At 42.2% G+C, this 13,665-nt stretch overlaps 1 protein-coding gene across 1 annotated transcript in view; it reads left to right on the top strand.

Moving 5' to 3' along the window:
* The window catches only part of LOC115380245 (titin-like), a 228,925-nt gene that overhangs the window by 14,769 nt on the left and 200,491 nt on the right, over positions 1–13,665 (top strand). Inside the window, 18 exon segments of the mRNA XM_030081336.1 lie at positions 42–283; positions 688–920; positions 1,013–1,177; positions 1,287–1,455; positions 1,588–3,284; positions 3,429–3,710; positions 3,842–4,108; positions 4,283–4,555; positions 4,917–5,180; positions 5,797–6,057; positions 6,636–6,896; positions 7,275–7,538; positions 8,173–8,433; positions 9,201–9,461; positions 9,688–9,948; positions 10,649–10,793; positions 11,434–11,602; positions 12,220–12,451. Of these exon segments, the coding sequence (XP_029937196.1) occupies positions 42–283; positions 688–920; positions 1,013–1,177; positions 1,287–1,455; positions 1,588–3,284; positions 3,429–3,710; positions 3,842–4,108; positions 4,283–4,555; positions 4,917–5,180; positions 5,797–6,057; positions 6,636–6,896; positions 7,275–7,538; positions 8,173–8,433; positions 9,201–9,461; positions 9,688–9,948; positions 10,649–10,793; positions 11,434–11,602; positions 12,220–12,451 (5,707 nt within the window).

The following is a 13,665-nucleotide window of genomic DNA, read 5'->3' as shown; positions in this document are numbered from 1 at the left end:
TGTGTCAGGATTTCACCAGACTTGTTGTTGTCGCTCAACAGATTGCATGGTACAAAGATGGCACCCGCATCAGACACGGTGGCCGCTACCAGATGGAGGTTCTTCAGGATGGTAGAGCCAGCCTGCGTCTGCCTGTGGTGCTGCCAGAGGACGAGGGAGTTTACACAGCCTTCGCCTGCAACATGAAGGGAAACTCTGTCAGCTCTGGGAAGCTCTACGTGGAGCCTTCAGGAGCAGGACGACCCGAGACATACACACCTCAGCCAGCGATGCAGAGAATCAGGTACCATTATGTGTAATCAGAGGACTGAGGAATCATTAATCATTGTGAATGGTTGTTTATGAGTTTAGCAAAGTTATTGTCTATGGTGCTATGAACTAAGACTGTCCCTCCCATTGTGTGCAGCTAAGTCCTTTTTGCATGGCACTCTAAAAAAAGTCCAAGCCACACTGATGTGGAGTCAGAACCCTGGCCCTGAAGAAAACTGTTGTGTCAAAATGCATTGGCCTCTAGCTGAATAAAAGAATTTTAACTACACCAGATGCTTAGGACTTTTTTACGCAGCCAACCAACAAAAAACTTATGACCACAGGGTGGGACTGACAGTATTTTCTTTATATTTGATGTTCTTGGCTTGTAAAACCCAGAATAGAACCCTGGCGCTCATGACTCTGATAATTTTTCAGGTCCACATCTCCTCGTTCTCTGAGCCGCTCACCCGGCCGTTCCTCCAGCCGCTCGCCCGGAATCTCTCCTGCTCGCAGGCTTGATGAGACAGATGAGGCTCAGCTGGAGAGACTCTACAAGCCTGTGTTTGTCATGAAGCCTTCCTCATGCAAATGTTCTGAGGGGCAGACTGCTAGGTTTGACCTGAAGGTTGTTGGCAGACCGATGCCTGACACATACTGGTTCCACAACGGTAAGGCACACAATCTACAACAAACTGAGTGCATTATTTTTTTTATCATATCTGTCTACCACCCCATTAAAGCTTTGTCAATGTCTCCTCAGGACAACAAGTGGTCAATGACTACACACACAAGATAGTGGTTAAGGAGGATGGGATTCAGTCTCTGATCATTGTCCCAGCCATGCCACAAGACTCTGGAGAGTGGACAGTTGTTGCTCAGAACAGAGCTGGGAAGTCCTCTGTCTCTATAACTCTCACTGTTGATGGTAAGACTGTCACAAATGTATCATACTAGCCTAGCTTATCATTGCAAACAAAACTGCCACATGGCACGCGTTACCCTCGCTTGACCAGTAATGCATTTGTTATCTACAGCCCGAGAAAGCCTGGTGCGACCACAGTTCATTGAGAAGCTGAGGAACATCAGTGTGAAGCAGGGCACTCTGGTTGAGTTGGCTGTCAAGGCCATTGGAAACCCTTTACCTGACATTGTCTGGCTGAAAAACAGTGACATTATCACTCCACATAAGCACCCACATATCAAGTATGTATTTTATTTTGGCTATATATTTTAATAACTTTATTATAATTGGCATTGAATTTTCAAAGAACTGTTCAGTGGGTATAATAAGTGAAAAGATTTCCTGATAACTGAATCTCCAAATGTCTATTTCAGGATTGAGGGCACTAAAGGAGAAGCCAAATTCCAGATCCCTTCTCCTTCAGGTTCTGACAGTGCTTGGTACACTGCTACAGCCATCAACAAGGCTGGACGAGATACCACTCGCTGCAGAGTCAATATTGAGGTTGACTCCACTGTACCTCAAGCAGAGAGGAAGCTCATTATTACCAAAGGAACCTACAAGGCCAAGGAGATTGCAGCTCCAGAGTTGGAGCCCCTTCATCTCCGTTACGGTCAGGAGCAGTGGGAGGAGGGAGACCTTTATGATAAGGAGAAGCAACAGAAACCACAGTTCAAGAAGAAGCTGACCTCTGTCAGAATGAAGCGTTTTGGTCCAGCTCATTTTGAGTGCAGACTGACCCCTATTGGTGACCCAAATATGGTGGTTGAGTGGCTACATGATGGCAAACCCCTGGCAGCTGCTAACAGGCTGCGTATGGTCAATGAATTCGGCTACTGCAGTCTCGACTATGAAGTTGCTTATGCTAGAGACAGCGGTGTCATCACCTGCAGAGCCACTAATAAGTTTGGAGTGGACCAGACGTCAGCCACCCTGATTGTCAAGGATGAGAAAGGCCTGGTCGAGGAAACACAGCTTCCTGAGGGCAGGAAGGGTGTACACAGAATCGATGAGATGGAGCGCATGGCTCATGAGGGAGGACCTTACGGAGTCAGTGCTGAGGAGGAGACTGAGAAGATGAAACCTGAGATTGTCCTTGTTCCCGAACCAGTCAGAGTGCTGGAAGGTGACGTTGCTCGATTCCGTTGCAGAGTGACCGGTTATCCAACACCCAAGGTTAACTGGTACCTCAACGGACAACTTATTCGCAAGAGCAAGAGATACAGACTTCGTTATGATGGTATTTATTACTTGGAGATTGTTGACATCAAGTCCTACGATTCAGGAGAGGTCAGGGTTGTTGCAGACAACAACCTGGGCACAGCCGAGCACACTGTGAAGCTGGAGATCCAACAGAGGGAAGACTTCAGGTCCGTTCTTCGTCGTGCTCCAGAAACAAAGACTGCAGAGATCTCACAAGAGGCTGGCAGAGTTGGATTTGATGTCGTAAAAGTTGACCAACCCGCTGAGGCCACACAGGACAGGGAAGTTGTTAAGCTGAAGAAGGTCCAGAGAATTGTTCATGAGAAAACCTCTGAAGAGTCAGAGGAACTGAGGAGCAAATTTAAGCGTAGGACAGAGGAAGGGTTCTACGAGTCCATTTCTGCTGTGGAGTTCAAATCTCGCAAGAGGGACGACTCTTACGAGGACTTGCTGAAGAAGACAAAAGAGGATCTGCTTCATCACTTGAAGGAGAAAGAGGAGGCTGAGAGGAAGAAGATGGAGGAACAGGGCAAAGTGACTATCCCCACAATCAAGCCAGAGAGGGTCCAGCTCTCCCCCAGCATGGAGGCTCCCAAGATCCTGGAACGTATTGCAAGCAAGACCGTTGCTCCAATGGATGAAGTTCGTTTCAGAGTCAGAGTGGTTGGCAGACCAGAACCTGAGTGCCAGTGGTTCAAGAACGGCATTCAGTTGGACAAGTCTGATCGTATTTACTGGTACTGGCCTGAGGATCATGTTTGTGAATTGGTGATTAGAGATGTCACAGCAGAGGATTCTGCCAGCATCATGGTCAAAGCCATGAATGTCGCTGGAGAGGCCTCAAGCCATGCCTTCCTGTTGGTGCAAGGTATTGTCACTTAATACCATTGTGCTTCCTGTTCATTCATTTGTATCTTTAACATCATAATTATGAAAATAAAGTCACACATTCTAACAAGCAAAATGTCTTTGTGCCAAATGATTTGTCTCACTTCTTACTTCCTCATTGCAGCCAAGGCAGAGGTTACCTTCACCCAAAACCTGGACGATGTCACTGCTAATGAGAAGGACACTATGGTGACTTTTGAGTGTGAGACCAACGAGCCTTTTGTTAAGGTCAAATGGCTGAAGAACAATGTCGAGATCTTCTCTGGAGACAAATACAGGATGCACTCTGACAGGAAGGTTCACTTCCTGTCTGTGCTGGTCATTGATATGAAGGATGATGCAGAATACAGCTGTGTGGTCACAGATGATGAGAACATCAGGACTAGTGCAAGGCTCCATGTAGAAGGTGATCTTTACATCGTTTTTTTTTTTTTTTTTTTGCTTGTTTACTTTTGTCTTGAGCCAGTAAGATGTAATTTGATTTGATTGGTTGATAATGGTGTGGGATGGTGGTTCCCAACATTGTTCTGTGTCCAGGTGCTGCCCTGGATCTCATCAAGCACATGGAGAATATCGAGGTGCCTGAAACCTACTCTGGCGAGTTTGAGGTTGAGTTGTCTCGAGAGGACGCTGAGGGCACCTGGTACTTTGGAGAGAAGGAGCTCTCTCCTAGCAGTAAATATGTCATGTCCTCTCGCCGTGGAAGACACATTCTGACAGTCAAGGATGTCAAGAAAGAGGACCAGGGAAAATATACCTTTGTATGTGGAGATCTCAGGACCAGTGCCTCCCTTAAAATGAAATGTAAGCAATTGTAATTGAGCTCACCAATCGATGTAAGAATGATTTTTAATCTGTTATTACATGTCTCAAAATTTGCCCTATGTTGTTCCAAAGTCAGTGGTAGTGTCTATGATGGAATGAAAGAGCAGTGCACAGCAGCAGTGATGGTGATGAACAATGTCATTGTTCCTACAGTGCGCCCCGTGACCCTGATGCAGCCCTTGACCGACCTGACCGTCTGTGAGGGAGACATCGCCCAGCTGGAGGTCAGGTTCTCCCAGGAGAATGTTGAAGGAACGTGGATGAAGAACGGCCAGGCCATCTCCGCTTCGGACCGTGTGCACATTGTTATCGATAAACAGGTTCACAAACTGCTGGTGGAGAATGTCAGCAGAGAGGACGCTGCTTCCTACTCCTTTGTCGTTCCCGCCCAGGACATCTCCACATCTGGCAAACTCACTGTTCAAAGTATGAGAACTTTTTTGACCCATCAGACAAGATTACTTAGAGAATAAAAGGATGGTTTAAGTTATAGCGGCCTTGTAGAAAACGTAACAGCACATATACATCACTATAAATGTACAATGTTATGTCAGTTACATAGAAATTCTAGCTAGTATCAGTATATTCGGTACAAGTCCTCAAGACAACCAACACAACATTTTCTTACATAGTGGACAGAGCGTGTACTCACCTTCACTGTCAGAATTTGTCTCTTAACTTAAAACAGAAAAACAAGGCAAGCATCTCCGATTAGTAGTGCTAGAATATTTTGAAACCGGACATTATCTGTTATCTAATGTCGTATTTGTTCTGTCTTTCCTCACAGCCATCGATATTGTGGTGCCACTAAAGGATGTATCCTCCATTGAGGGCACCAAGGCTGTTCTGGAGGCCAAGATCTCGGCTCAGGATGTCAGCTCGGTGAAATGGTACCACAACGACAAGCTGCTGATGCCAAGTGACAGAATCCAGATGGTGGCAAAGGGAGCCAAGCAGCGCCTAGTCTTTGCCAGGACCTTCGCCTCCGATGAAGGACGCTACAAACTGGTGGTCGGCAAGGTTGACACCAGCTGTAGCTTGTCTGTTGAGAGTAAGATTCTATCTGACTTTTCTTAATAAAGAAAAACATCATCATCATCATTCATCCTTTTTTGAGTTCTTGCAAAAGAGAAAATGTGGGAATTTGTGAATGCAACATGGTCACACTCCTGACGCATCAAGTAGAGCTGCATGGGCAAGTCACACCTGCATGGTTATGGTTAGGGTTATGGTTGTGTGAGGGCTTATATCAAGACTGAGCAACATGTTTGAAAAAATGCCCTCCGGACTAAACTACATGGTCTGAGCATCATATTTGGATGCCCTAAGTTGTCTAACCTCAGACCCATAGGGCTCTGCCCAAAAAGGCTGGATTTGACAAATTGGGGCTGAAACCTGCCCGTAGGACAGTATGTAGATCTTGTGAACCTATAGTTACAATTTTAATTCAATTAATCAAATGATTCTATAATGTTATAATACAATATTTACGCTTTTGGTATAATGCAAAACCTTTTTCCATTGGTTCCTACATGTGTTTAAAATCAAAAACTGAATTTTGGATTTTGCAGCCAATCACAAAACAACTTGGAGTTGTTACTTGAAATAAATTAAGATTTCTTGTTTTGTCTGTTATTTCTCTAAAAACCCTGTTGTTGCTTTTACAGAGGTATCAATCGTTAAGCACATGGAGGACAAGATTTGCTCCGAGTCCCAGAACGTCATGTTTCAGGTTGAGGTTTCTCACTCCGGTATCGATCCCATCTGGACCTTCAAGAGCCAGCAGCTCAAAGCCAGTCCCAAATACAAGATGGAGTCGAAGGGGAAGATTCACACTCTGACTGTTGTTGATGCCATGAAGGACGAGGAGGGCGAGTACACCTTCCACGCTGGCGAAAAGACATCCAGTGCTAACCTCACAGTCTCTGGTATGCTCAGAAATGTTTAAAGCATTTTGTGGTGTGTATGTATTTGAACATTAGACAATAGACTGCATGATACTGCTTCTTTGAAACCTCAAGAAAAGAAGGGATAAAAGAAGTTTTGGATGTGCCAAAACTCTTCCCGTTAACATACCCCAAAATCCTTTGTTTTGCCAAAAGGATCTCTTCAAATTCTGCTCAAAATTATCTGGAATTTCTCGACATTACCAAGAAGTTTCTTTTAATTTCTTGTTGAATTACAGTCTTTTGGTGGCAGAAAAGCTTTGTTCTTTGTCCTGAGACCAAAATGTTTCAGGTTTAATATCTTACAATCACTCAGTCCACCTACAGTTATATGCTTACTGATGTAATGGCAATTTTAAATTGATGAGTGAAAACAGACTTCCGAAGTTACGTCCGTCACTGATGATCTACCCATTTCTAATATAACGTCCACTTTCGGACATGTCATGCAGCTAAGGTGCATCAACTAGTGGAATACCTAAAATTAAGGCTAAATCCTTGTTCTAGTGGTCTGGGCTTGTTTCTGGCCTGACTGATCTGTTTCTTTGTGCTGCCACTAGGTGGGGCCATCACCAGGCCCCTGCAGGATGTGACAGTCGCGGAGTCCCAGACAGCTGAGCTGGAGTGTGAAGTCGCCAATGCCAACGCTGAGGGCAAGTGGCTGAAGGAAGGCAAACCTGTGGACTTTAGTGAGAACGTGGTGAGCGAGGTGAAGGGAGCCATCAGACGCCTCATCATCCTCATCACCAGACCTCAAGACGTTGGAGAGTATACCTATCAGGTCGCCAACTCCAAGACCACGGCCAACCTCAGGGTGGAGGGTATGTACCATCTTTTCACTGCACACAGGAAGACATTTTTAATTTTTGCTTTGCAAAATACAAATACTGTATTCATGCTTCTGGAATTTCACAAAAATAATATCCCGCTGCTTTATTATTTTAAAAAATGCTAATTTCAGTGCATCTGTGCAAATGATTAAATAATGTTGTTAGGACTTCAACAATGGAGAAATGGAGTTTCCTTCCACAATCTCACCATCATTAAAAAGCTACGCCTTCTCACAAAATCAAACATCTGTACTTTTTAAGGGCTAATACAGCAACTTTGCATCAATGATCCTTTATATTTTAGATAAACTGAATAATGAATGATGTGCAGGAATGACAATGAATCAAACAAGGGATTTTGTCTTGTAGCGGTGAAGATCAAGAAGACCCTGAGGAACCAGACGGTGACGGAGACGCAGGAGGCGGTGTTCACCCTGGAGCTGACCCACGCCAATGTCAAGGGATCCCAGTGGATCAAGAATGGAGTGGAACTAGAGAACAGCGACAAATACGAGATCATCACCGATGGCATGGTCCACACCCTGAAGGTCAAGAACTGCAACACACAGGACGAGTCTGTTTACTCGTTCAAACTGGGAAAACTGTCTGCAAGCGCAAGGCTGAATGTGGAAAGTAAGCTGTTTTTTTTTCCTCTATCAAACATTTACATGGTGAATGCACTTCCTACCTCAAACATTGGAAAAGCCTTATTGAAAAATTTGCATTGTTTCCATCCGTGTGTGTAACATGTCACTGCCATGGATGTAGTGCTGAAGGATGTAATGTTTAAAACAGAGACAGTTTTTTTTCCTAGTGTAATCCAGCACCTGCTGTAGTGGAGAGCTGCACAATTATTATGATAATTGTGCAATTTTAATTTTCATTCTCAGCTTCATGTAGAGTAACATGAAGCTGAGAATGAAATGAGTCAATATATAAAAAACAGAAGTGCATTAATTTTTTGTTTCGTAATATTATCCTTAGGTATTTCTACTAATTATGTGATGATAACATCAGAAGAAGCTGTCAAACGCTTAATACTACCTTGTGCTAGCAGTATGTTCTCAGGCAGCAGGTGTCGTAAAGATGTTTTCTTACTTCATGCATGACGAGTGCTTTCCTTCCTCATTATTTTGCGCTGTATTTTGGCCAGTTAGAGAGTTGTTTTCGCCTCCTTACCTTTGAGCTGTAATGACTTTGCAGCTCCAAACTAGACACAAAACAAATTATGCATTAATTCACGTGCATTTTCCTGTTTTAACCATAGCAATCAAGATAGTGAAGAAGATTAAGGATGTGACGTCCCTGCTTGACGCCACAGCGTCCTTCGAGCTGAGTCTGTCCCACGACGATATCCCTGTCAGGTGGATGTTCAACAACGTGGAGCTGAAACCGAGCGACAAGTGCAAGATCCTGTCGGAGAGAAAGGCGCACAAGCTGATCATCCAGAATGTGGACAGCAGCAACGCTGGAGAATACACCGCTGTGGTTGGACACCTGCAGTGCAGTGCAACGCTCACCGTGGAGGGTAACCATGACAACACACACCTCTGGTTTATTATAATGAGAATATGTGTTTTTTTTTTTCATTCAAAATGATGTTAGCGATACAGAAAGTAAATAATTATAAACCATTAAATCACATCAGGAAAATAGTACTAATTACTTTATGTTTATTTTGTTTTTACTTTTTTAAGACTGAATCAAAGGAGAGAGTTGGGATAAAATATTTTAAATGACTGAAATGTGAAATTTAAATGTGCATATGCACATTAACTCTATGCTGATTTGCTAAAATAGCATATATTAACATTATTCACCTGGAGGCCATTTTGAAAATGAGGAAAACTTTACCTGAAATCCAGCTGTGCTTTTAACAGTAAACATTTAGAAATACCTATAAACATTTATTACTCTACACTTTCAGACTGGAAACCATCAGAAACTAAGGGATGTGAATAATCCAGAGGGCTGTCGTTTCACACTTTAATGTATTCAGCTACCAGAGTCTAGCCAGAGCTAGCAGTTTACTTACCAGTAAGCTAGCTAGCGTCTCTGCTAAATTTGTGTTGCTTGTTGACACAGAAGTTGTTCCTGACGCTTCAAATAAATATAGCTGTCAGATACATGTAAGTTCCAATTTAGTGTGCTGAAAAAAGCAAATTTGAGAAGTGATATGTGTCGATCTTCCAGGGAAAGGTTCCCACCTGGACGGTTCAAAATGGCCGTCATGTGAATTAATTTTCTTCATTTCTTCATTCCTGTCTGAACTGCATTTGGATCTGTCCTCTGCAGCTCTGCGTGTCACCAAGCCACTGAAGAGTGTGGAGGTCCCAGAGACCCACGTGGCCACGTTCGAGTGCGAAGTCTCCCACTTCAACGTCCCGTCGACCTGGCTGAAGGACGGCGTGGAGATCGAGATGAGTGAGAAGTTCAGGATCGTGGTTCAGGGCAAACTGCACCAACTCAAAATCATGAACACCAGCAGGGACGACTCTGCAGAGTACACCTTCATCTGCGGGAATGACAGAGTCTCTGCAACTCTCACTGTTAACCGTAAGTCGACTGGCTGAAGATAAATCAGCTGCAAAAGTCTTCTGCTCTCCAGTCTTGATGAATGAAGGTTCAGCTTTATGAGTTAGTGTTGAGGTTAGCGGTCATCTTAAAGGAACACTCCAACATTTTGGGAAAAATCTCCCAGACCAGATGTTGGACGCCATTTTCTAGTAAACAGATGTGAGTTTGTGGTTTTGCACTGAGCTCTTTGTCTTCTCCTGGTCAGCCATCCTCATCACGTCAATGCTGAAGGACCTGAACGCCCAGGAGAGAGACACCATCACGTTCGAGGTGACTGTGAACTATGAGGGCATCACCTACAAGTGGCTGAAGAACGGTGTGGAGGTGAAGTCGTCGGACCGCTGCCAGGTCCGTAGCAAGCAGCTGACGCACTCGCTCACCATACGAAACGTTCACTTCGGAGACGGAGGAGAGTACAAATTTGTGGCCGGCACCGCCGCCACGGCAGCCAACCTGTTCGTCGAAGGTAACTTCTCTTATTTCACCAGCTGATTATTTTCATGTGACGCTCTTATGCTGCTCTGGAAAGTCAGGAAACGTTTGGAAAAAGGATTTTCTAGTTAACACAGAAAAATAAAAGGGCCACCTAGAACCAAACATAGTTCTTCAGACTGATGTTCTGGTTACACAAAGAAACCTTCAGACCACAGTTTTTTAAAGATCCACCGTGCCATAACAACAGTTCTGTGAAGAACCAGCCAGCGTTAAAGAGGAGAGAAAAGGTTCATAGAAACAGCAGTTAGTTAAAAAAATGAAGGCGCCTACTGGAACCAAAAATACTTTGTCATAGTGGTGCTGTAGGAGAACCATTTCTGATTCATGACCGAAGAACCCTTCATAACCATTCAACCTTTCATATGTTCAACAAAAAAGAGTCAACAAAAAAGTTCTTTGAGGAACCAGAAATGGTTCTTCCAAGAATTTTCACCACCACAAAAAAAAAAAAAAAAAAAAAAAAAAAATCAAGATCAAACCGAAAATTTCACAGCTGAACTGAGGAGCTGATCTGAAGCAAGTTTGTAGTTTTGATGCTGACCCTGTTTACACAGCCTGTGCATTATTATTTATTATTTATTATTTTATTCTTCTTTTGTCATTTTTAGCTGCATCATTAAAGTTTCTGTCTGGTTCTGATGATGAACACATTTTCACTGATTTCTTCGCAGCTCGTGTGATTGAATTCACCAAGAAAATCAGAGACATCAAGATCACTGAGAAGAAGAAAGCTATTTTTGAGTGTGAGGTGTCGGAGCCAAACATCCAGGTGATGTGGATGAAGGACGGACAGGAGCTGGACACGTCAGAGGACAGGTAACGCTGTCACGCCTGATTCAACTGAACACGCACACTTGCTTTGTAATTCTGCATTCTCTTTCCTTTTTGTTATTGTTTTTTTGCAAGATATGGTCATTATATGGTCATTATGGTGTTTTACTGCTACTACTACCACTACTACTACTAATAATAATAGTAATAACAATAGTAATAATAGTAATAGTAATAGTAGCTTTTTTATGCAGCATCTTTCATGTCGTTGCTCATTGTGCTCTACAATCAAGCAAATAAAAACAAAATAAACTCAAACAGCAGAATACACAGATAAATAAAATAGCAAATGTCAAGGTAAGAATAATAAAGTATAACACAATTCAGTGTAAAAGAAATAAAATGACATAAAATAACTAGTTAAAAAAAGTTTGATTAATTAAAAGAAAGATTGTTTAAATAAGTTTTGAGTTTTTTCCCAGCTTGAGTGCCAGACTGAAGTATTAATTTTTTTTAAGTGACTCGTGATTAGACAACCTCAGGGTTTGGGAAAAATTTAGAAAAGTGATCAGGCCGGTATGACGCTGCTGAACCATTCAGTGACTTACACATAAATAAAACATGTTTAAAATCAGTCCTCAATGACGTGACGTGTGTGTGTGTGTGTGTGTGTGTGTGTGCGCAGATACGTGGTGACAGCAGAGAAGTACGTGCACCGTCTGATGGTCCAGACCATCCGCATGTCAGATGCCGGTGAGTATTCGGTGGTGGCGGGATCCAGCGTCTCCAAGGCCCATCTGACGGTGGAGGGACGCGACATCCGGATCAGCGAACCGGCCGAGAAGGAGATCACGGTGAGAGCACCTCAAGAAAAACAACAACAACAACAAAACAAAGACTTGATTGTGCTTCAAGTTGTTCTGTTAATTACAATTATTAGGAGCAGCGGCCTTATACCTGTCCTCCTGTAGGGTTAGAAATTACAGAAATGTAACTAATTACCAAAAAATAAATTTTAATTACTTTGGTTACCAGCTAAACCTCTGCTTCAGGTTTTTCCAGTAAATGCTTTCAGAAATAAACTTTAGCAAATTGATCTCAAACTCTGCCCCTGTAATTAGTAAATAATGTCAAGCTGTGACAATAATTAACAGTTACACATCATTTGCTTTTTTTTTTTTTTTTTTTTAGACCTTTAAAATAAAGCTTTTGTAGAACAAGCAGCTATTGAGATGAGTGTTGTTAAGAAATCCACTGATTTTAAGTGTTAACAACCACATCAGCCTGGATTCAGAGTGAGTCAAGGCAGGTGTGTTTGTACTGCACCTTTACAACATGAGGCCATTCAGAGTTAAGAAATCATAAAAAACAAGATTTTACAGATCCCACAAATGTTCCCAGAAGTGCTTAGTAGGACCCGATTTAACGAAAGCAAAGCAGAAATCTTGGAACGTGACTCCTCCCCTTCCAGGTTGTTGAGAAACAGAGGGCGACCTTTGAGTTTGAGGTGAGCGAGGACGACGTGGAGGGCCGCTGGATGAGGAATGGTGTGGAGATCCAGTTCTCGGTGGAGGAGAGGTTCAACTATGTGACCATCAGGAAGCTCCACCGCCTCACCATCTCTGAGACCTACAGGAGCGACGCTGGCGAGTACACCTTCATCGCCGGCAAGAACAGAAGCACCGTGCACCTGCGAGTCAACAGTAAGCCCTTAGATTTTATATATACACCTCAGAATAAGTAAATATTAGTGTAAATTATGAAACCATGATGTACTTTGGGCCTGAACACAGCGAGAGGTCTATTGCAGTAGGAAACTAGTGCTGCGACAAAGGAAATGTGCCTGTGGCAACTGAATTAATCCTTTTAATTGGACAGTCAATTAACAGCAAAACATAATTGATTAGCTCTACCATATTTTAGACATCATACAGTGTGTACACCTGAAAAAAAAATGGGGAAAAATGTATTTTTAATGGGCAAACCGTCTCTCTAAGATATTCTGCTGCTGTGTTTCTGTTTAGGAACAAATTAACCAATTAATTAATTAATATTTACTTTTTAAATTTTGTTTTTGTTTGTTTTTTGTGGGGGGAGTATGGTATCTGACAAAGTTTCAGATTAAAATCCTGAGGAACCTCTGATCATCTGTGTGCTCAGGCTCTGTTGCCATCTTGTGGACAGAAATGGGAAAAATATGACACAAATATTTATCACATATTTGGTGTTTTTGCCTTGAAAATCTAGTATTTTTGACATGCAGTTTTATTGAAATTAAGATTTCAGTTTGAATTAAACTAATTATTTAAAATTAATTTACACTGCTAAATTTTCTGGCATTTTAGTCCTCATTTGATCATATATATGTCATAGGAAAGAGAAAAAGCTTTTTTTCAGCCATGTTAACCCTGAATCAGTACTTTTTCCATTATTTAAATTTTAAAAACACAAGAAACACAAAACCCTGACAAATGGAGAAAACAACTTATTTAAACTTATCAAATAAACATTTATTTATTTGATTTGATTAATTATTCCATTTAAAAAAATATATTTTCCCCTAATTTTGTGCATTGACAACAATAATTGTGAAACTGAAAAGTCTTTACCTTTGTCGCAAATCGCACGATCTCATAACATCAAATCTGAATAATTACAGAATAACAGTAATAATAATTATGATAATGATAATAATGATAATACTACATTACATACAGTGCTCCCAGATGCTGTGAATCATATCATACTGGTACCATCCCGATTAGGTTCCATTTATATGACATTTTTGAGTTGCGATTCAAAATAATTTTAGAATTGCAACACATTTTCCCCCAAAACCTGGTTTTACTCAGTTGATGGCACTAAGTCATCATCGGGCTTTCAGGCGGTCATCTGCCATCACACACACACACACACA

The sequence above is a fragment of the Myripristis murdjan genome, chromosome 21 (genome assembly GCF_902150065.1).
Source record: "Myripristis murdjan chromosome 21, fMyrMur1.1, whole genome shotgun sequence".
NCBI lineage: Eukaryota > Metazoa > Chordata > Actinopteri > Holocentriformes > Holocentridae > Myripristis > Myripristis murdjan.
This window is presented reverse-complemented; position numbering and strand designations above follow the sequence as displayed.